The sequence below is a fragment of the Cetorhinus maximus genome, chromosome 4, assembly GCF_964194155.1.
Source record: "Cetorhinus maximus chromosome 4, sCetMax3.hap1.1, whole genome shotgun sequence".
Taxonomy (NCBI): domain Eukaryota; kingdom Metazoa; phylum Chordata; class Chondrichthyes; order Lamniformes; family Cetorhinidae; genus Cetorhinus; species Cetorhinus maximus.
This window is the reverse complement of record NC_135882.1, coordinates 82,422,090-82,446,376: the sequence shown is the minus strand read 5'-3', so window position 1 is coordinate 82,446,376 and position 24,287 is coordinate 82,422,090. Positions and strand designations below refer to the sequence as shown.

General features: G+C 42.7%; 1 protein-coding gene across 6 annotated transcripts in view; it reads left to right on the top strand.

Annotated features, from left to right (window-relative positions):
• mtfr1 (mitochondrial fission regulator 1) overlaps nt 1–15,787 on the top strand; it is a 39,035-nt gene extending 23,248 nt beyond the window's left edge. For all 6 annotated transcript variants that reach the window (XM_078540423.1, XM_078540420.1, XM_078540418.1 and 3 more), the window contains 3 exons: nt 1,502–1,748; nt 14,127–14,292; nt 14,724–15,787. In XM_078540423.1, the coding sequence (XP_078396549.1) occupies nt 1,502–1,748; nt 14,127–14,292; nt 14,724–14,792 (482 nt within the window). In that variant the 3' untranslated portion in view covers nt 14,793–15,787. The remainder of the gene's footprint in view (nt 1–1,501; nt 1,749–14,126; nt 14,293–14,723) is intronic.
• The last annotated feature ends 8,500 nt before the right edge of the window (nt 15,788–24,287 follow it).

Here is a 24,287-nt window from a genome sequence, read left to right as displayed (position 1 = left end):
ATGACTGCAGAGAACAGTACTTATCCCCCTGCTGTCCCCTACCATTACTACGTTCCTAATTGCTCCCCCCACTTGAATGGCTCTCTGTACCACGGTCAGTTCGCTCATCCTTCCTGCAGTCCCTGCTCTTATCCACAAAGCTTGCAAGAACCTTGTAACTGTTGGACAATTGCAGGGGCCGAGGCTCCTCAAACGCTACCCCCTGAGTCCCCATACCTGCGTCACCTGTAGTCACACCCTCCTGTTCCTGATCACAGACCAAATTTGAATTACCTAATCTGAGGGATGTGACCGCCTCCTGGACCAAAGCGTCCAAGTAACTTTACCCTCCCTGATGTGGAGCAATGTCTGCAGCTCGGACTCCAGCTCTTCAGCTTGGATCTGAAGTTCCTCGAGCTGCAAACACTTAATACAGATGTGTTTGCTCTGGATCACCTTGGTGTCCAGCAGTTCTCTCATGCTGCAGCAGCAACGCAACACCCGCCCTGCATCAATATCGTATTTTGTTTAATTTATTAATTAATGACTCTAGTATCCCCACTCCTTATTGTAATTATTTTATTTTACAGCAGTATCGATCTTATACTTAACAAGCTATCTTTAAGAAAAAGAGAGAAAAAAAGACTAGAGACCTAAACACAAACTAAAGACCTTACTTCTACTTTTACTTTAAAGACTAGAAATGCTCACCAAACAGCTGCTTTCCCTGCACTCTTATCAAGTTGTGGTTTGTTCCATCACGCCGCTGCTGGTCTCACATGAAGTCTCCCCACTCTCCGTGCTCTTTGTAAAATAGTCTGCCCGCTCTTTGTGCTTTTTAAAAAAAAAAGCCTCCCCACTCTTTGCACCCTTTTATAAATGAAGTTTCCCCGCCTTCCAGCAATTTGCAGGACATAAACAACATATGAACAAAAGGGCATAACTAACAATGGGTGCCATGCATTGGGTTGCCAAAGCAAATTTTGGGCCTAACTTAGGAGCACCTCCGAATGCACCATTGATAGTTTAAATTTTTTAAACACGTTTTTTTAAACACTACCAATATTTATATCATGTGGGACCACTGCAAGACAGAGAATTTTTCTCCCAGCTATCTTGCTGGATTTGAACCTTGGTCCAGTGCTGAAAAGGCAACCCACAGTGCCACCCAATCTCCAAACTAGCATTTTATGCATTGAATGCTCCTGCTTTCTTCTATCTCTCATTTTTCTTCTTGCCTCTTAGAGGAATTGAATTAATGGCTTTAAAATGATCTAGTTTGCAATAGAATTCAGAAGCCTTGCTTTTTCTCAAGTTTACTGAATTTGTAAGTTTGTAATATGAATAATAAGAAATGTACCTGGGAAGCAATAATTATACATATTCGTTATACAACTATATGGTGAAAATGTATTTTGTAGCTATGATGGAGAATTTAACATGGTATAGTACCCAGTTCAGGGCATTTTTATGAATGAGTCACTATAACTTCTACAATTTAATTTTTTACTTTTTTCCTCAGGTCCAGTGACACCTGGTGGTGTTTCTCCTCCTGCTCCTCCACTGCCGCCACCGCCACCACCACCTCCCCCACCTCTACCACCACCGCCTGCGGTCCAGCGAAGTGTGTCTGCAATTGATCTCATGAAAGAAAGAAGAGGAAAGAAAGCTGATAGTCAGATTACAGCTAGTCCTAAACACAAAACTATGCCAAACATGTTAGATGTTCTAAAAGACATCAATAAGGTGAAACTACGATCCGTGAGGAAGTACGTATTTTTAAAATTCCTTTCCTTATACTTATGTAGTTTTGTTCCCAGTTCACTGAAGAGATTTTATTTTTACCACCGAGACTTTTTCAATTTTAGCAAAAGTGTATATATAAAGCCATACAAAATTTGTAACCATTGCCTATGTTATTTTTATCTAGTCAAGTTTAAAGATTATTTCAGAATTATTGGAAATTATATAATCTATTTATGCAACAGGTGTTCAAAATACAAAGGCAAAATGCTGTAGATCCTGGAACTCTGAAATAAAAACAAAATGCTGGAAATAGCTGGGAGGCAGCAGTTGAGCGCTAACTTTTTCCAGTTGTGACAACAGATAATCAACCTGAAACGCTAACTGTGTTTCTCCTGCCACATATGTAGCCAGACCTGCTGAGTATTTCCAGTGTTTTTTTAGTTTTTTATTTTGGGTATTTTAAATAAATACTTTAAAATTTTAATTGGTTGGAGGGGAAGGTAGATTTGGCGTAGCAAATAGAAAGAACCTCTTGCGTTTAAGGGTTTCATAGCTAGTGGTCAGGTAACAGCATGCTCTAAACATGGGGCAGAATTTTTCCGTTGGCGTGTGGGGGTGGGCCCCGCACGTCCGTGCGTGAAATGACGCACAGTGACGTCGGGTGAGTGTCCTGACCTCACTGCGCGTCATTGTGATATTTTGCTGGGCAGGCGCGCGATGATGTCCGACACGTGCCCGCCATTAACGGGCCACTTAAGGCCCTTGACTCACCAATCGACGCCGATTTTTTGGCGCCTGTGCAATCTTTGGGTCGGCACAACGGGCAGGTGGGTAGAACACATTTGTATTAACCTCATCCACAGGTGGGATAAAAGGGCTCACTGGGGGTGCGAGTGTGCACAGTCAAGTATTTATTCTTGAAAGTTTTTGAAACTTGCCTGTGTGATCTGCGGTACTTAAAAATGCATACCAGCTGCTTTTTCTGGACTCTTAACCTTCAGGTCAGCACTCTGCAGTGAGTAATCTTTTCTGGGCCTGCAGGTGTCCAGAAGCCTTCCCTTAGCCTGGGAATGGGAGCTGAACTATCCACTGGAGGCAGCTTCTCTGAGGAGGAAGGGAGGGCTAGAAGGGGGAGGAGAGCAGGGGTGCACATTCAGCCTCCAGGTGAGCCACCTTTGGGAGGACAGGCACAAGGAGCGCAGGGCCAAGAGGTAGTCCAAGGCGGAAAGGGTCGCAGAAGACGCCACTATCCTGCTGCCAGGGTATAGAGGCGACGAAGCAGCTACCTCAATATGTCTGAGGTGCAGTGCCGAAGGAGGCTCCGCATCTCAAGGGAGACAGTGAACTATATCTGTCAGATGATTGGGCCTGAGATCTCTGCTAACTCTGTGGGTGAACATCCCATGCCAGTGGCTCTGAAGGTCACAGTTGCCCTCAACTTTTATGCCTCTGGCTCCTTCCAGGGCTTGGTGGGTGATCTTCGCGGTGCTTCCCAATCAGCTGTCCACACTTGTGTCAAGCAGGTCACAGACGTTCTGTTCAGATGGGCATTGACCTTTATCCACTACCGCTGCGACCAGGCAAGCCAGACACAGCGAGCCAGAGGCTTCGCGGCGATTGCTGGCTTCCCCCACATCCAGGGTGCAATAGACTGCACACATGGGGCCAGCAGGTGAGCCCGGTGCCTTTCTCAACAGGAAGGGATTCCACTCCATGATCGTGCAGATAGTGTGTGATCACAGGATGCTGATTTTACAAGTCTGCACAAGGTACCCAGGCAGCTCCCATGACGCCTACATCCTCAGACACTCCCAGGTGCAGGGGCTCTTCAGTACTCCAGCCCAGCTTGATGGATGGCTGCTGGGTGACGAGGGCTATCCCCTGCGAAGGTGGCTCATGACGCCTCTCCGCCATCCAAGAACAGAAGCTGAGCAGTGGTACAATAGGAGCCAAGCCTCCACAAGGGCTGTGGTGGAAAGAACCAATGGTCTTCTCAAGATGTGCTTCCAATGCCTGGACCACTCAGGGGGCGCACTCCAGCACCCCCCAGATTGTGTCTCGGTGATAGTGGTTGCATGCTGCGCTCTCCACAATCTTGTGCTGGAAAGGGGGGGACGCAGTGGACGATGAAGACGTCTGCGCAGTGGCTGCGGCTGCACACGATGAATCCAGCAGTGAGTCCGAGGATGAGCACGCACAGGGAAATGCTGAGGGGGTAAACGCTGACCCGGACATACTCCAGGGAGGCAGGGACACCTGGGAGGCTTTAATCCAACGTACTTTCAGCTAGCCCACCATAGATGGACCACCAGGACAAGCCTGGGCTGTAGGCTCAATACTTGACACTCAAATGCAAAACCTGCCAGGTTAGGAACAGTAACTTAGGACCTTGTTAATAAAGCTGAATGTCCAACGAAGCACTCATTACAGTTTTGGAAACCATACACATGCAGAAGAAAAGAGGCACCCTCAGCCATGGTGACATATCTGAATTTAATATGTCAAGCAAACCAACTTATTCCAAAAAAGAGACAATAGTGTTACAAATCAAAAAATCATAAGGACCTCATCTCAGGCCAACACAAAAGCACCAGTGAAAAACCCGTGGTGTGCCTAAGGTGCCTTATGTTTTTGTTTCCGGGTGCTACATCTTGGTGCTGCCCCATCGCTCGGAGTGGCATCTGAGACAGCCTGCTGACTGCTGTCCTGTTGGCCTCAATGACCATGGCAGTTGTCCTTTGGCCCGTGGAGCCTGTGCTGGCCCCGCCTGGGAGGGAGCTTCCAGTTCCACAGCTGGCGTCTCTCACCGGATGCTACGGTCATTGGGAGAGGGGCAGAGGAGCTGCCAACCTCATCCGGAGCGCCCTGAGAGGTGCCCGCAGAGACGCCAGGCAGCTGCTGCGCCGACGTGAGGTCGCTTCGGACCTCCATGCTCACTGTGGATGGATGGGCACCGATCTGGGAAACTTGATGCCCAGACCATCTCCCACACTGGCACTGACCAGCTGAGGTCAATGCCGATGTGAGGGCTTAGGTCTCCTAAGAGTTGCCACTCTCTCCATGGAGGACACGTGGTCCTCGGATATGTGGCTCATTGCTTAGGCAATTGTCCGCATAGACGACTCCACCACGGAGACCAAGCCAAGCATAGCCTCATGTATCTCCCCCAGATGCTCCCGCACATCCGGCTGCATTTCTTGCACCTGCTGCAGAGCTGACGACTCCAGAGGCACATCATCAGGCACCGACTGAGCATATGCCTGGTCCCCTGCGGCCCTCCGACCCCTGGCGCCATGGGCACTCTGTCTCTGCCAGCTCCTCCGACTGTGAAGTGCCCTCACTGCGGTGCCCCAGGACACCAGCCAATGTTCAAATTCCCACCGAGGTGCTCGTATCTGTGCTGGTGCCTGCCTCGCAGAAATGGTGTGATGCTGGTGAGACTTCAGGCCCCTCAGGTGTGAGAGGGGGCCTCTGCTGCTCCTCCAGGCCCTGCTCTGATGATGCTGAAAGGAAGAACGTGGACAGTGGATCAGTTAACGTGGAGACAGTGACAAAGTGCATCCCTGTCCCCCGGATCATTATGCGCTCATCCTTCCATAACCAATGGTCAAGCCATATTGCAAAATTAAATTCAGCAGTGTTATGGCTGTTGGGCATAAATACCTGGCAGTGGCACCCCAGCCTCACCGACACTAGTGGGCCTTGGCACATGGCGCCTCCCCAGATCCAGGGCCTCTTGCTTGAACCAGCTAAGAATGGCGTTCTGCGCCTGGCTGCCGCCAGTCCTCGCACGCTCTGCCGCGTTATGAGCATTCTTCTGAAAATGAGACACGAGCATTGGTTAGTGCAAGTCGCACATGGACTCTCTTTGCGCACGGCCCACCCCGACCAGAGTGGGACATATCAGGGCTCCAGTGCCTCCTCACCCTACTGCTGACGAACACTCAAAGATACTAGGCCGGCTCCCCACCGCCCCCCTTGGACACATGCTGCCTACATCACATTAGGCACCACATGGTATATCCTTCCATTGCAAGAAGGCACGTGGAGCGCAGAGTGCAGCAGATGGTTCGTTGCCATGCCACCTTGAAGCTCCCCTCCCAGCATGTCATCACCCTGACTAGGACATGCCCTGGAATTCAAACACAGCGCCTAGGTGCAGCTCCTCCAGGTTGCCCCCAAACCAGTCAAGTGGGACTCAGTGTAACACATGCTGCGGGGGCAAAACACATCTCTTCATCACCCTCTCGGGCTGACCTCAGCATGGACAATATCTGCTGGCCCACCCAACAAAGGACAAATGCCATCAATGATCCAATGCAATCACTACACTCCGACTTGGGGGGGCAGGGTGGGGGTTACAGGACTGGGGTAAGCCAACCTACTGGGTTAAATGACCAAAGCCAACATTGTACTCACCCTGCCAGAGCGCAACTAGTCGTTGAAGTGCTTGTGATACAGGATCCAGGTGCGCCGCACCACGTCGCAGGAGCTCGCCACCTCCTCCCAGGCACGTTTTGTCATGTGGGGGGGGCTTCCTCCTCCCATCCTGGGAACCAGCACCTCCCGCCATGCTGCTACCTCCTCGAGGCGGGCATCAAGGCAGACATCCGAAAAACAAGGGGCACACTGGTCCCCTACCCTACCCTCCGGCCTGGCCTGTCCCGCTGTCCTACCCTCCAGCCTGGCCTGCTCTGCTGACCTACCCTCTGGACTGGCCTGCTCACCAGAAGCCCCCTGATGAGCTCTTCCACTTGTCATTGTGAGCAGCCTTGCAAAGGCTGCCAGCGCTTCATTTAAACAGGCTGCCGGGTTGCCATTGGACCCAGCGGTCAATGCACTCCCGCTGCCCGCCCACTTCTGCTATCCTCGGGAGTCACGCATTACGCTGGGCGGGCCTTAATTGGCCCGGCAACGTAAAGTGGCGGCCCGGACCCGATCGCGGGTGACTATCAGGTCTGAGCCCACCCGCTCCTGCTCCGCCCCCCCGCCAACCAGAAAATTCAGCCCATGGTGCTTGTAAGCAAATAAACAACAGTATAAGGGGAATGGCAGAAAGCAAAATGGGGGGGAAAAACAAGGAAAGATGATTAAAGATTTTAAGAAAACTAAAACAGAAAAATAAATGGAAGGAGAAAACCCTTTCTTATTGAGGCACAAAAATAAGATGGGGAAGAGAAAAAACATTTTAAAATAATGTTGTTGGGAATGCACAGTTGTTTAATAACCAACTATTTTAGCTCCTATGACCATCAAGTTCGTGTCTAAGTAATAAAACTAGCATATCTCATGTTTAACTTTGTATCTGCTTCTAAAATCTCTAATCCGGCATTTGAATAAAGTTAAAAGCAGCATTTTAATTTTTATATCTAAGCAAATATATGCTTGGGGAATAAAAAAAAAAGATGAAAACCCAAAAAAGGTTCAAGATGACCAAGAAAAGAACCGGAAAGAAATTAAGATGCGATGAGAGAAGGAGCAATTAGCAAGAGTAAGATTGCCAAAGAATTGGAGTCAGGAATGATTGTGAATCTACGAGCACTTAAAAGTTGAGTTAGATATTTTGATAACTATGGAGAGATATGATATAGTAACAATATCAAGCAAATGACTTTGTGTTGGACACATATATATGGAAAAATATATTCCACTAAAAAGAACAAACTCAATACTAATGGGACTACGTGGATGAATCTTGGTCACCTTCGCTCTAAAGGAAGAACATGTTCTTTATCTGAGGTGTTTGGTAAGGTTTTGGTGGATCCATCGGTGAATGCTCATGCCGATCTGCATCCAAAAAGTCCTGCTGCAAATAGGTCAAGATGCTGAAATAGTTGAGTTTTGATAGAGTTGCTGGCTTGGGATTTCCTCTCCTTGCATTTTCTTTCTGATATGTGCTTGCTTTCGAAATGGCCCCACCATTTATTTATTTGTGCCAGGTGCAGTGATCCTGGTGAGCTTCTCCCAGGACTTGAAGTCAATGAAAATTCCCTAGTGAAACCTTCAGAGCGTCCTTGTTGTGCTTTCTTTGATCTCTATCACTGGCAAAAGCTTCGCCATGATCTTTCTGAATCGCTTAGTGTAACATCTCGACCAGAATCTGTTGAATTTCAGAAGAGGTTGAAGGATCACTGATGTAGTGTTTGCAGTTAGATAGCTCCAGGAGAAATACCAAAAACAGAACGTGGACCTCTGCATCACGTTTGTTGACCTGACTAAGGCCTTTGACAGTCAGCTGTGAGAGTCTTTGGAAAGTACTGGATAAATTTGGCTGCCCTGAGAAATTCATCACAATAGTTCTACAGTTCCATGACTGCATGCTTACACATGCCCTGGATGATAAGTCTTCTGACCCATTCCCAGTCATTAATAGAGTTAAAACAGGGCTGCATGCTAGCGCCAACCCTCTTAAGCATATTTTTCTCCGCCATGCTCTCCAGTGTCGTCCATGATGGTGCTCCTGGAATGGAAATCAGGAAGCTGCTCAATCTGAGATGATACCGGGCAAAGACCAAGGTCTTTAAGGGCATACATGGATGAATAAAGACATAAGGGAACAGTTCAGTGTGAGGAAAACAAAGCTGGGTCATTGAATATTTTCCAGGAAGAGTTGGATAGATTTTTGATAGATGAGGGAGTCCAAGGTTATGGGGGGCAGACACGAAAATGGAGCTGAGACCACAACCAGTTCAGTCATAACCTAATTGTATGGCTGAGCAGGCTTGAAAGGCCGAATGGTCTTCTCCTGCTCCTAAGACCTATGTTCTTAGGAATACATTAAGAAAGTAGACTGTTAAGGAGTGCATGTTGAGAGAATGCAAGGAGATTAGGAGAGAAGTAAAAAAAGGTTAGGAAGGTAAAGTGGAACTATGAACTAAATTGTCAAGGAACATGAAACAAAATAGTAAAATATTTTTAATAGAGCATCAGTCTTTAAGAAAAAGGATTTGTTGGGAATAGGACCATTAAGGGACAGGATAATATCACAGGTAACAATAAGAGATGGTAGAAATATTAAATAGTCGGCCCAGCTCTTCAGAGACAGGACGAAGTCCCCAAGATGCTTCGGGATCTTGTGGAAGCCCTGACGCAATGACTGTGGGAATTGCCCAAGCAGTTTGCACTTCCGATGGGCAATTCTCCTGCTCTCCAGGTTCCTCCGAAAAAGTTAGATTCAGAGAATTTGGACAGTTCTGACTGAATAGTTACTCAGGAAATTTTGACAGAAAATTCCTAGTCTAACTCCTGTGTAACTATAGAACTGATGCATCTGACCCAACTACCCTGACCCAGCTACCACCCTACCCGCTTACCCATTCACTAACACACTTAGAAGCTTGAGGACCTTTAAACACTTGTCAGAATATGGTGCCGTAAAAAGAGGTGGTGGCTTCTGTGCAGATTCTCCACTGCTCTCTACAAGGATTCCTGTGTTGAGGGAGTTTTGTTGGATTTTCCATCGGAAGTTTTCAACCTATGCAGTTAAGTGGCTACTTTTCTGTCTGATCAGTGTCAGGCTCTGATTCTGACCCTGATCAGAAGTTTTGGGCCGTTATTTCACTTGGGTATTTACCAGGGAGATGGAACAGGTAGACATGACATTGAATTATGAGATAAGTGCATTTAAAATAAAAAGTGGTGGGGGGGGGAATGTATCAAATAAACTAAAACTCAATAAAGATTAAAGTCCCTGGCCCAAAATGGATTGCATCCACATTTTAAAAGAATTTAAGGAAAAGATAGTAGGGGCACTATTACTATTTAATAATTTGTTTAAAAAAAGGTGCAGTGCCGGAGGACTGACAGATAGCTAATGTATTTCGGGAGACCAGTCAGCTTACCATTGGTGGTCGGAAAAATAACAGACCCTTACTAAAGGAGAGAATAGAAGAGTATCTAGAAATGAAAAATATAGTAATGAATAATGGATTTCAAAAGAAAATATTGCTTGATCAACCTTATTGAATTTTTTGAGATTACCGAGTAAACAGTGATAATGCAGTAGATGCAATTTATCTGAATTTTCTAAAGGCCTTCTGTAAGTTGCCTCATTACAGATTAATGAATAAGGTCAGAGAATGAGGAGTTAGGGGACAAGTGGCAGAATGAATTGCTAGCTGGCTTCGAGACCTGTACCTGTAAACCTGTATTGTATCTGCTTAGACCATGCTTAAGAGTGCTGCATGTGGTTCTGGTTGCCGAATTATGAAAAGAGTACAGAGGCACTGGAGAGGTGCAGGGAGGATTTACAAGGATGATACCAGAAATGTGTGTGTATACATATCCGGATAGGATTGACAGACTGGGTCTCTTCCCTCTTGATAGAAGAAGCCAAGAGATGACCTAATAAAGATCTTTAAAATTATGAAAGGTTTTGATAGGATATAGGAGGAATGTTTCCTCTTGTGGGGAAAAACCTAACTATAGGCCATCAATATAAGATAGTCACCAAGAAATTCAAAAGAAACTTCTTTCTTGCCACTCTGAGTAATATGGAACTTGCTACCAAAGGAAGTGGTTGAAACGAACAGCATAGGTGCATTTAATTAATGGAAACTAGACAAGCATGCGGGAGAAAGGAATAGATGGTTTCTATTGTGAATTTGGATGAGAAAAGATGGGAGGAGGCTCAAGTGGAGCATAAAAACCCTGGCATGGATTTGTCGGGCTGAATGGCCTGTTTGTGCTGTACCACAGCAACTGAATGCAAGGGTGTATTAAGGAATTGTGCAAACGTACGAATTAGGAGCAGGAATAGGCCACTCGGCTCCTCTAACCTGCTGCACCGTTCAACAAGATCATGGCTAATCTGATCATAACCTCCCACCTACCCCCCCCCCCGGTAACCCTTCATCCCCTTGCTTATCAAAAATCTATCTACCTCTGCCTTAAAAATATTCAAAGATTCTCTTCCTCAAAAGGCTGTGGAAGCAGAATTCCAAAGACTCATGATCCTTAGAGAAAAAAAATTCTCCTCCTCCTGTGTTAAATGAGCAACGCCTTATTTTTAAACAATGACCCTTAGCTCTAGATTCTCCTGCAAGAGGAAACACCCTCTCCACATCCACCTGTCAAGAACCCTCAGGATCTTAAAGGTTTCGATCAAGTTGCCTCTTACTCTTCTGAACTCAAGTGGACAAGCCTAGCCTGTCCAACCTTTGCTCATAAGACAACCCACCCATTCCTGGTATTAGTCCAGTAAACATTCTCTGAACTGCTTCTAACACATTTACATCTATCCTTAAATAGGGAGACCAATAGTGTACATAGTACTGCAGATGTGGTCTCATCAATGCCCTGTACAACAGCATAACCTCCCTACTTTTGTATTCAATTCCCCCTGCAATAAATGATAACACCCTGTTAGCTTTCCTCTTTCCTAATTATTTGCTGTACCTGCATACCAGCCTTTTGTGATTTATGCACTAGGACAGAGATCCCGCAATCTCTCACTATTTAGATAATATGCTTTGTTATTCTTCCTGCCAAAAAAGGCAATTTCATATTTGCCCACATTATACTCCGTTTGCCGGATCTTTACCCACTCACTTAACCAATCTATGTCCCTTTGTAGCCTCCTTATGTCCTCTTCACAATTTTCTTTCCTACCTATCTTTGTGTCATCAGCAAATTTAGCAACCATTCCTTCGGTCCTTTCATTCAGGTCATTTATATAAATTGTAAAAAGTTGAAGCCCCAGCACTGATCCCTGTGGCACACCATTCATTACATTCTGTCAACCAGAAAATGTATGCATACTCTGTTTCCTGTTAGCTAGCCAAGCTTCTATCTATGCCAATATGTTACCCCCACACCATGAGCTTTTATTTTCCACAATAACCTTTGATGTGGCATTTTATTAAATGCCTTCTGGAATCTAAGTACAGTACACCCGCCGGTTCGTCTTTATCCACAGCACATGTGACTACTTCAGAGAGCTGCAATAAATTGGTTAAATATGATTTCACTTTCACAAAACCATGTTGACTCTACCTGATTGCCTTTAATTTTTCTAAGTGCCCTGCTGCAACATCTTTAATAATGGCTTCTAACATATTCCCTGTGACAGATGTTAAGCTAACTGGCCTGTAGTTTCCTACTTTCTATCTCCCTCCCTTTTTGAATAAAGGAGTTACATTTACTATTTTCCAATCAAATGTAATCTTCCCTGAATCTAGGGAATTTTGGGACCAATGCATCCACTACCTCACTAGCCACTTCTTTTAAAACCCTAAGATGTAGCCCATCAGAATCTGGGGATTCGTCAGTCCACAGCTCCAACAATTTCCACTTCACTGGTGATTGTAATTTTCCTGAGTTCCTCCCTCCTTTCCATTTCCTGATTTAGAGCTATTTCTGGGATGTTACTTGTATCCTCTATAGCGCAAACCAATGCAAAATACCTTTTTAGTTCATTTGCTATCTCCTTATTTTCCATTATTAAAAAACCAGACTTTCCACAGGATCAACGTTATTTTTTTAATTCATTCACGGGATGTGGGCTTCACTGGCTGGGCCAGCATATATTGCTCATCTCTAGGTCCCCCATGAGAAGGTGGTGGTGAGCTGCCTTAAACCGCTGCAGTCCATGCAGTGTAGGTAACCCACAGTGCTGTTAGGAAGGGAGTTCCAGGATTTTGACCCAGCGACAGTGAAGGAACGATGATGCATTTCCAAGTCAGGATGTTGAGTAACTTGGAGAGAAACTTCCAGGTGTTTCCCTAAAGGAAATTGATGACAGATTTCCTTCCCGAAAGGAAATTGACAACGGATTTCCTTCCCGAAAGGAAATTGACGACGGATTTCCTTCCCGAAAGGAAATTGACGACGGATTTCCTTCCCGAAAGGAAATAGTGAACCAGCTGGGTTTTTACAACAATTGATAATGGTTTCATTAGAATGAAAAATTCACTACTGGATCACTAGTCCAGTGACAATACCACTATGCCATCACCTCCCCTTCACTTTATTAACTATTCTTATTTAAATATCTGTAGAAACTTTTACAATCAGCCTTTGTTTTTCTAGCTAGCTTTTTTTTAATGGATTCTGTCTTGAGGCATAGGAAAGTAAATAGTGTAAATCTTGATGTGTACTGTAGGCCATCAAAGAGTAGAGATGAGAAGGAAGACAGAATTTGTAGAGATATGTAAGAACAACAGAATAATTGTAGTAAATGATTTTAACTATTCCAAGACAGACTTTGAAAACTGGAGAATACTTTTGAGAACGCATCCAAAAGTGTTTCTTAGATCAGTGTTTTTATTCATACTTGGAAAGAGGCTTGATTTGATTCTTGGAAATGAAATAACAATTAAAAAAAACAATTGGTTTAAAAAAAACACAAATCTATTTCCTCATTGAACCTAATTATAAGTTAAAGATCAGGATGTGGACTGGCAAAAGATGAAGTTTGGTTAGCGAAGGGATTTCGCCCACATTGATTGGCACAAAACTTAGCAAATTGGACAAAAGAATTTTGCATTGGGAATTATCAAATATGATCTGGATACAGTACCAAATAGATTCCTACCTGATGGAGCGGTGCAAGACAAAGGATAGTGCAGTCTGAAGATAGATGAAAAGCAGACTGAAACTTAAAAATACTAAAGATAATTATGAGGATTATAGTGGGGAGGTGAAAATGGAGATTAGAAGATCTAAAAGGAAATGTTTATAAAAAGCTGTGACGTAAATCTAATTAACAAAATGGGAGGATAGGACCTTTTGAGGATAAAGAGGAATTTTGGTGATGACGGGTGAGGATGTTGTGTAGATCTTAAACATTTCATGGCAATTTTTGCAAAATAGAGATGGACAAGAATGTAGAAGAAATTGAGATATTCGTATAAAGGTAGTTGGTTCAGAAAATAATTGAGTCCTAATGGTATTTCCATTGGCTGTTGAGGAAGGCAAAAGGTAAGAGACTGACAATTTATCAATATTCCTTAGAAATCTAAATTATATTGGGTAATTGGAAGATAGCCAATACAATGGGGAAGGAGAAAGGGGTACACCTGGTAACCGTAAACTGTCAGTTGTGGATAAACTCTTAGACTTCATTTAGAGTTCAAATTAATGAGCAGTTAAAAATACGAGAGGTAATGGAGACGGGCCAGCACAGATTATTAAAGTAATATTTCACAAATTTAAGATGATTTCAAAGATGAAAGGAATGGAGTAGCTGTGGTGTGTATATATAGATTTTTAGAAGGTGTTGGGTAAGGTGCCTCGCAAAGTTTACAGCAGAATTTAGGTGCATGGTATGGATAGAAAGTTGATTGGGCAGGAAATAAAATTTAGAATAAATGGGGGTGGCTCAGATTGGAAAACAATTGAAATGGTATTACAGTACTATTAGAAATGACTTGAATGCAAAATAGAATATAATTTTGTTTCAGATCTTTGGATGATTTAAAGCCCAAACAAGACCAATGTACAGCAGATCCAACAGCATTAATAGCAGCAGCTTTGAAACGAAAATTTGCACATCGCTACAAAAATGATAGTTGTAGTGAAAATCAATCTTCAAACTCTGACTTCCAGGCAGACACAGATCCCCCAAAGGTAAGTGGAAATTTAAGGCAGTTATTCACAGTTCAGTTCTTTCAAATAAAGCATTGCAGAAATATGAAGCTATATATGTATTTTTGAGGTAATGCCTTTAAATTTTCTCTCCTTTCTCTTGTGAAGTCCCTTTTTTACTTTATAGAAAGAACACCAGTCTTTCGGAATACTCCATCAGTTCCTGCCAACTACTTCTCTATGTTAATAGTGCGGTATGAGTGCAAGTAATTGTTACTTGTACGTTGTTGGTGCTATGATGATTTGTCCAGTTAAAAATGATAATGGCTTCCTATGAATTGATATTATTTGAAAAATTTAACTCCTCAAAAGTTTATCTCCTCTGCTAACATTGTAAAGTGCTTAATAAAGCAAACTGACAATAACTAGAACATAAGACTTTGTCATAAAATTTTATACTATTTTTCTTATAGTTTGGGCAACACATGCTGAAGCCAACAGGAAAGAGAAAACCATTGTTAGGAAATGCATCTCAGTCCTGATTGGAAGCTCAGGGCGGGAGGGAAAGGCTTGTACTTTTCCTCTAGTTGGAACTTCAATTCACATTAGACTTGAAAAAGTATGAAGAAATACTGCTACTACAAAATCTTCTGTAGTTTACATAAGCAATACTTCTAAAATCAGGTTTTAAAATATAAATTTTAATATTAGGTTTACTGACTTGCTTTTATATGCCAATTGGTGTTTTGCATGTACTCACAATGAGAATGCATTTCTGTAGCTGAATTCTGAAGTTTGAAATTATTGTTGTTTATACATTTGTCTTAAATAAGGCACCTGGGCTGACTAAGTTGAATTAGATAGTTTTAATTGTGCTTTAAGTAAGCCACAGCGTTTTCTTTCCACTTTGGCGATCACGTTGTCATCTAAATAATAATAAGCTGTGGTAGTCCCTTAACAGCAAGTACTGTAGATTTATAGTTAACCAGGTCATATGGCAAAAAAATTATGCTGTATAACTATCTTGAAACCTAAATAACACATCACAGGACCCGTTTAAAAGTCGTTAGAGGCTTTCAATGTCTTTTTATTATTTTTATTTGAGATATGAATGCTGATAATGATGTACTGGGATACTGCAGTCATAGGCGTGAGGCCTGAACTACCATTTGCAGTTAATGTTGAGTCATCTCTTGTCTATTGTTGCTTACAATTAACCTCCCTCACTGACTTTCAACTCCTTTCAATCAGCTCTTCCTGCTTAAACAAAGTTTAAAAAGTGACTAAAGGATGAAACCATCTAAAAAAATATATGAAATGTTAATTATAATTCTTGATAATGAATTTGTAAAAAGCCTTGATGGTAGAACTCTCTTGTTTCAAATGCCTATCCTGAAAATCCAGTACATCAGTGATTTATTCAAAAAAAGGGAATACTCTAGAAGGTTACAGCAGACATGCATTTCCATCATTTTAATATTTGGGTGCAAAGTGTAAAACTTAGTCTAATACCAGTGGTATTTTTATATGGATGGTAGCCTGGAAATAAAAGTTTTAAAATAAGAAAAGTTAAGAGCTTCTGCAGTACAGTGCTGCTTCATATTGGACCAAAGTAACTTATGGCATAAAATATATTTTTTAAAACTACTCTACAACTGCTGGAATTCCCCAGACCCATTTGTAGTAGTAGAATAAGGGTAGACATTAACTTAACTTCAGAAGACCTAAGAAGATTGTATAACACTTTTTAATTCCCATGTTTGTTATACAAAAAAAAATTCCTGCACAGAAATGTAGGTATGCTGAAGAATTTAAATTTTATTTTAACTTCCACAATGGGAAATATGTTTTAATCTAGATTTTAGATGTAATGTATTTTGTGTAACTTGGTTGGGGGGGTGGGGTGGAGTGGAGTTAGGAGGGATGAGCAAGGTGTTAAATTTTTTAAAAAGGTGTACCACCTCCAGCACGCAATAAAATTATCTGAGCTTTAGCTAAAAGCGAACGATGTAGAAAAAGGAAAGATCGTTTTAGAAAGCGAAGTGTGTCTAAAAACATGTAATTCAGCCATATCAACTTGAAACATGCCTCACTTTTTGCAACAAAATGGGGCATCTGCTCCCTTGCCATTGCTAATATCAGTTTTTTCACCAAATTTCAGGGGAAATGTAATAGTGGTTCTGTGTAGTCATCCTCTCCAATTCTCACCTTGTTCTCCCCCACCACCTTAACCCACCTTACCCACACCAGGAACTGAAGGAACAAAGCCATGGTTTATGTTATCTACTGGTTCACCATCAGTGTTTTTTTTTTCAAATAAGTAATTTGCAGTTATAGCCAAGACTCGCAACACATGCTCGCTCTTGGTATAACAAACTGAAATTTAAAAACAAATTTTTACGTATTAAAATGTAAATTCTAATAGCTTATTTATGGGTAATAAGTAAGTTTATACATTGCCAAACATTTTCGCATAAGTGTTTGAATGTAATATTTTATTGTAACTTTGGAACTGTGCTGCTTTCAGTCGTGAGATCTAATGTACATTGCAAAATCTATTCTAAGATCAATTCAAAACATGTAACACCTGCAATACTGTTCCATAATCAAAGGGTTTACATTCTTTCAATACTTATTACTATCAGACTGTTGGAAAATGAAAAAATCTTTTGCATTGTGCATTATTTGTTTAAAATATAAACTTAACACTAAAGGTTACTCAATGATAAAAATCGTTTTATTGTTATTTAATAATTGGTTTCTCCTGAACAGGACACATTACATGTTCTATTCGCTTAGTTTGTTGCACATTTGATGTCAATTTGGCATATTTTTGTAGCACACCAAAGGCAAACACCTATTGTGTGCTGAAGTCAGCAATTTAGCATCTGTAATGAGACCACATGAAAAATCAAATAGTCGTTGTAAGACAGAACTTGAGTATTGCTGAAAGAAGAGACATGTTTAGCTAAACAAAATAAGTGACAGCCATTCGCTGACTCACTCCTCAGGGCAATCCTTGACCAATCAGGATAAAGTTGCCTGGTTTAAGTTTCGAATAATGCTTTGCAGTTAACTTTCAGAAACCATCAGTGGTGCATTCTCCATGGCAATGTCACTTGCCAACCAATCACCACTCTTTTCATATACAGTATAAATTGTTGTTTTCCCCCTTTTATATTGGTATTCTTGAGTGTCCTGATGAGTGCAAGACGAAAAGCTTAGACATGTCTTTTTTTTAGCAATACGTGAAAAATTGTTTTGTGCTATTAGCATCTGCAGTTGGTGAATAGTTATCTTTTTAAACATAATTTCAAATGAACTAACCTGGCCTGTTGTATTGTCTTTTGATATTTATCAAATGGTAGAAAAGAGCTGAATATCTTTCAGTAATCAGAATTCTATACATGCTTTGAGTACACTTGCACAGAACTGTTTCAGCTCTGGTATGAAGCTGATGGCTCTCAGCATTGCTTTGGAAGCTCTTTACACAGAACCACTCGCTGCAGTGTAGCTGGTACATTAGGGAACAAAAACAAATGCCCTATACAACTGTAGCAAAATATCCCTACTTTTATATTCCATTTCCCTTGCAGTAAATGCCAGCATTGCCTTCCTAATCACTTGCTGTACCTTCATACTAACTTTTTCTGATTCACATACCAGGATACCCAAATCCCTCTGTGGCTGAGTTCTGCAATCTCTCCCCATTTAAATAATATGCTGCTTTTTTTATTCTCCCTGTTAAAGTGGACAAATCCATACTTTCCCACATTTCCAACTGCCAAATTTTTGCCCACTCACTCAACCTATCTATCCCTTTGCAGACTCCTTGGGCTGAATTTTCCCCCATCGCGGGGGGAAGTTGATGTGCTGGCGCACTTCCGATCGGCGCCATTTTATATGGGTGGGCCAATTAAGGCCCGCCCAGCATGACATCTGCACAGAAGCACTATGCGCTCCCTGTGTGGGTGGGTTGGGGGGATTCCTAAAATCGAGACTGCACTCTATCGTGCGCATGCACTATGTGCAGCCTTGGAGATTGGCTCTAAATGTAAAAAAGCTCAAAATAGAAAAATAACATTTCCCTAACATGTCCCCTCATGTGACAATGTCACATGAGTTGGGACATGTTCATAATTTCCAAAAAAACTTTATTAAAATTTTTAAAACCCTACATGAAACCTCATCCCGCCTGTGGATGAGGTTTCATATTTTTTCTAATTCCCGCCAGGGCTCCTGGCCTGCCCACCAACCTTGAGGTTGGATGGGCAGGTCCACTAATTACTTTAATTGATCTGTCAATGGACTCAATTGGCCATTGACAGGTTGGCGGGCGCGCAGCTGATTTTGCTGCGCCCCTGCCTTCCTGAAAATTTAAATGGGGCACGGTGATGTTGGGAGTTCCCCCGCGCGTCATTTTACGTGTCGGCGAGTGGGCCCCGCCCCCACTCGCCAACGGCAAAATCCAGCCCCTTATGTCCTCTTCACAACTTACTTTCATTCCTAGTTTTATGTCATCAGCAAATTTAGTAAGCATACATTCAGTCCCATCATATAAGTCATTAATATAGATTGTATATAGTAGAGGCTCCAGCACTGATCCCTGTGGCTCGTTACATCTTACCAACCCAAAAATAACCCACTTATATCTAGTTCCCTGTTGGCTAGCCAACCCTTTATCCATGCTAATATATTATCCCTGACACCACGAGCTGTTATGAACATCATGACCAATTGCTGAGAAAATCTTTTTCAGCAGCCTAGCACCTTCGAATCTGTATGAAGTATATGCTCCCTTTACCTAATGAGATATCACACAAGAAACAGCTGACTCTTTTTTCAGTATTGCTGAAAAGGATGTTGCCAAAGCTTTTTGCCTTACAATCATCAGACAAAAGCAAGAATACCAAATTCCAAATGATCACAGTTTCTCCTACGGGAGAGAAGGGTGCTGATTGGTTGGCAAGTCGACTCTGGCCAAGGCATTGCCTTGGAGAAAGTAATGGAGAATATAGGCTCCCCAAACTCCTGGATAATTCATAAAAGGCACAAGGCTTGAACAAATTCCTTTTGTTTGCAGAGAATGGGCCCCTGCATATGAAAGTATGTTGCTCCTGGCAAGTGTAAATGAGCCATGTTATGAGCTCAACTGATTGTAAAATTGGTTGTTACTGTAGCTATTAACGCACTCAGGATTGTTCAGAAAGTACTGCCCAATCATAGAATTACATCTAACAGTAGACATTTTTGGGCTTTGCATGTGCAGGCTTTTTCAGTACTAGCTGTAACTTAGTCAGTGAGAACATTCTGAATATTTAACATTTTCAATGACTAGTTAAAATCCCATGATCTTTTTGTTACAGTAGCCAATGAGAAGCACTGTGCCAAATTCCAGTGTTGTTGAATGGTCAATTTGGCTTTTTAAAAATTTATAAATAATCTTATTCTTCCTCCTAAGATTATTTGCATCATTTCCTGGCCTGTCGGGAGAGCAAGTAACCTGTTCCTAAGTATAACATAAGTATATATGTTGCTTTTGAGAGAGAAAGCATGTGATGTCTCCACAAGCCACCAACAATAGTACCACAGCATAATGGTGGTCACTGGACTAATGATCCAGTGGTTCAAATTCCACTACTAGAGTTTAAGAATTTGAAGTCCGATTTAAAAAGCTGCTATCAGTAAAAATGACCGTGAAGCTATCAGATTTTGTAAAAATCCAACTGGTTCACTCATGTCCTTGAGGGATGGCAACCTGCTAATCTTACTCCATATGGCCAGTTTGTGACTCCAGTCCCACACCAACATGGCTGACTCTTAACTGCCGCCTTATGTGACCTGGTAAGCCACCCCATTGTATCATTGTGTTTTCAAGGAAATTAGGAATGGGCAATTAAAAGCTGATCCTGCAGTGAGGTCTACGTCCCAAAAATTAATAAAAATAATTTAATAATTCGCTGCCACAACTGAGATTTGACAACGTGGCACTGTTACTGTTTTTCTTCTTTTCCAGTATCAGCAAAAGCATGAAGAACTCTCAAATTAGCTTTTTTATTTGGTATGGATAACAGTCCTGGTACAAGTTACACTATCTGGTCTTACATTAATCTTGTTTTTACTTAATTATAAAGTCCCCTTGTTTGCTTGGGGCACCTTTTGTAGCACCACTTTCATTCACAAGACCTTTATAATAAAGAGAAAAATACGTAACCAAGTAGAAATGACAGATTAGCCTTTCCTTTTTTAATTCGTTCATAGGATGAAAGCATCGCTGGCAAGGCCAGCATTTGTTGCGCATCCTTTAATGCCCTTAATGAGGTGGTGGTGAGCCACCACCCTGAACTGTTTCAGTCCATGTGGTGTAGGTACATTCAGTGCTTATATGGAGGGAGTTCCAGGTCATTGACCCAGTTACTGAAAGAATGGCGATAGTTCCAAGTCAAAATGGTACGTGACTTGGGGAACTAATAATCCCATGTGTCTACTGCTCTTGTTCTGGGTGATAGAAATCATCTATTTGGAAGGTGCTGATGAAGGAGCCTTGGTGAGTTGCTGCAGTGCACCTTGTGAATGGTACACACTGCTGCCAGTGTGGTGAGAGAGTGCTGATCAAGTGGACTGCTTTGTCCTGGATGGTGTCGAGCTTCTTGAGAGTTGTTGGATCTGCACTCATCCAGGCAGGAAATTACTGGTAGAGTAAAGGTAAAGTTTTAAACTGCATTTTGGAATACATTAAAGTAACATCTCTGTAGTACTATTTACTATGCAAGCAGTCAGTTCAGTATTGCATAATGTGGGCTAAAATGGCTTTTCCTGACAATGACTCACTTGAAGGAATACAGAATATGTCAAGCTCTGTCAGACATCTAAAGGATGACATCGGTCTACTGAGTCTTTTGTGCATCACAAAGTAAATTAAACTGTCGTGCACAATATTCAAGAAAATTTATAGCTGCTCCTTTTAATTATTAAAAAGCCTGTGAAAGTTTTGTTAAACCCCTCTTCATTGTTATTCCAATCTTGTACATACATTTCAGAATTGAAACTATTGTAAATGTGAAATTATTTCTTATTTATAATGTGTAGAAAGTTATGTTCTGTCACTTTGAAAAGCAAATTTTTGTGAGGTGAAAAAGCATATTAGAGAAGCGAGGAGGGATTATGAGAAAAGACTGGCAGCTAACAAAAGGAAATCCCAAAGTCTTCTATAGGCATATAATTAGTAAAGGTGGTAAAAGGAAGAGTAGGGCCAATTAGAGACCTAAAAGGGAATTTACACATGGGCCATGGCTGAGGTATTAAATGAATACTTTGCATCCGTCTTTACTAAGGAGGTAGATGCTACCCAGCCCATGGTGACAGATGAGGAAACTGTCACTAGAAGGGTTCAAAACTGATCAGGAGGAATTATTGAATAGATTGTTGGTACTTAAAAATTGACAAGGCACCGGGACTGGATGAGATGCATCCAAGGATATTGAAGGAAGTGAGAATAGAAATCGCAGGGACACTGGCCATAAACTTTCAGTCTTCCCAAGACTCGGGAGTGATGCCGGAGGACTGGAGAATTGCAAACGTTACGCCGTTGTTCAAAAAAGGTTGTAAGGATAAGCCCAACAATTACAGACCAGTCAGTTTAACTTAGGTGGTGGGTAAAATTCTAGAAACAATTATCTGGGATAGAACTAGTAGTCACATGGAAAAATATGGGTTGATAAGGAAGAGCCAGCATTGATTTCTAAAGGGGAAATCGTGTTTAGCTAACTTGCTGGAGTTTTTTTGCAAGAGGTAACAAAAGGTCGATGAGGGTAATGCTGTTGATGTGGTGTACATGGACTTTGATAAGGCATTTGATACACAGCCACATGGTGGAGGTGATCGCGTAGTGGTATTGTTGCTGGACTAGTGATCCAGAGACCCAGGAGACCTGGGTTCAAAACCTGCCATGGCAGATAGTGGAATTCTAATTCAATAAAAATCTGGAATTAAAAGTCTGATGATGACCATGAAACAATTGTTGTAAAAACCCATCTGGTTCACTAATGCCCTTTAGGGAAGGAAACCTGTTGTCCTTACCTGGTCTGGCCTACATGTGATTCCAGACCCACAGCAATGTGGTTGATTCTTAAAATGCCCTCTGAAATGGCTTAGCAAGCCATTCAGTTATAACAAACTGCTACAAAGTCACAAAAAAGGAATGAAACTAGTTGGATCACCCAGCATCAACCTAGGCACCGGAAACGACAATAGTAATCTCAGCCCTGTTGACCCTGAAAAGTCCTCCTTCCAACCATCTGGGGGCTGGTGCCCAAATTGGGAGAGCTGTCACACAGATTAGTCAAGCAACAGCCCAACATAGTCATCCTCACAGATTCATACCTTACAGATAATGTCCCAGACACCACCATCACCATTCCTGGGCATATCCTGTCCCATGGGCAGGACAGGCCCAGCAGAGGTGGCAGCACAGTGGTATATAGGTGGGAGGGAGTTGCCTTGGCATCAGGTCAAACATGGGCAAGGAAACCTCTTGCTGATTACCACGTACTGCCCTCCCTTAGCTGATGAATCAATGCTCCTCCATGTTGAACACCACTTGGATGAAGCACTGAGGATGGCAAGGGTGCAGAAGGTACTGAATGGGGGACTTCAATGTCCATCACCAAGAGTGGCTCGGTAGCACCACTACTGGCCGAGTCCTAAATGATATAGCTGCTAGACTGGGTCTGCAGCAGGTGGACCAACAAGAGGGAAAAACATACCTTACCTCATCCTCACCAACCTGCCTGCTGCAGATGCATCTGTCCATGACAGTATTGAAACGAGTGACCACCACGCAGTCTTTGTGGAGATGAAGTTCCGCATTCACATTGAGGATACCCTCCATCGTGTTGTGTGGCACTACCACTGTGCTAAATGGGATAGGTTTTGAACAGATCTAGACTGGGCATCCATTAGGTGCTGTGGGGCAGCAGCAGAATTGTACTTAACACAATATGTAACCTCATGGCCCAGCATATCCCCCCACTCCATCAAGCCAGGGGATCAACCCTGGTTCAATGAAGAGTGCGGGAGGGCATGCCAGGAGCAGCACCAGGCATACCTAAAAATGAGGTGTCAACCTGGTGAAGCTATAACACAGGATTACGTGTGCGCCAAACAACATAAGCAGCAAGTGATAGACAGGGCTAAGTGATCCTACAACCAATGAATGAGATCTAAGCTCTGCAGTCCTGCCACATCCAGTTGTGAATGGTGGTGGACAATTTAACAACTCACTGGACGAGGAAGTTCCACGATTATCCGCATCCTCGATGATGGAGGAGCCCAGCACATCAGTGCAAAAGACAAGGCTGATGCATTTGCTACAATCTTCAGCCAGAAGGACCAAGTGGATGATCTATCTCGGCCTCCTCCAGCATCACAGATGCCAATCTTCAGCCAATTCGATTCACTCCATGTGATATCAAGGAATGGCTGAAGGCACTGGATACGGCAACGGCTATGGCCTGATAATATTCCAGCAATAGTACTGAAGACTTGGGCTCCAGAACTGGCCATGCCTGGAGCCAAGCTGTTCCAGTACAGCTACAAAATTGGTATCTACCTGGCTATGTGGAAAATTGCCCTGGTATGTCCTGTACACAAAAAGCAGGACAAATCAAACATGGCCAATTACTGCCCCATCAGTCTACTCTCGATCATCAGTAAAGTAATGGAAGGGGTCATCAACAGTGCTATCAAGTGGCACTCGCTTGGCAATAACCTGTTTACTGACGCCCAGTTTGGGTTCCGCAAGGGCACTCAGCTCCTCATTACAGCCTTGGTTCAAACATTGACATAAAAACTGAACTCCAGAGGTGAGGTGAGTGACTGCCCTTGACATCAAGGCAGCATTTGACAGTGTGTGGCATCAAGGAGTCAATGGGAATCGAGGGGGGAAGGGGGAGATCTCCACTGGTTGGAGTCAAAGAAAGATGGTTGTGGTTATTGGGAGGTCAGTCATTTCAGCTCCAGGACTTTACTGCAGGAGT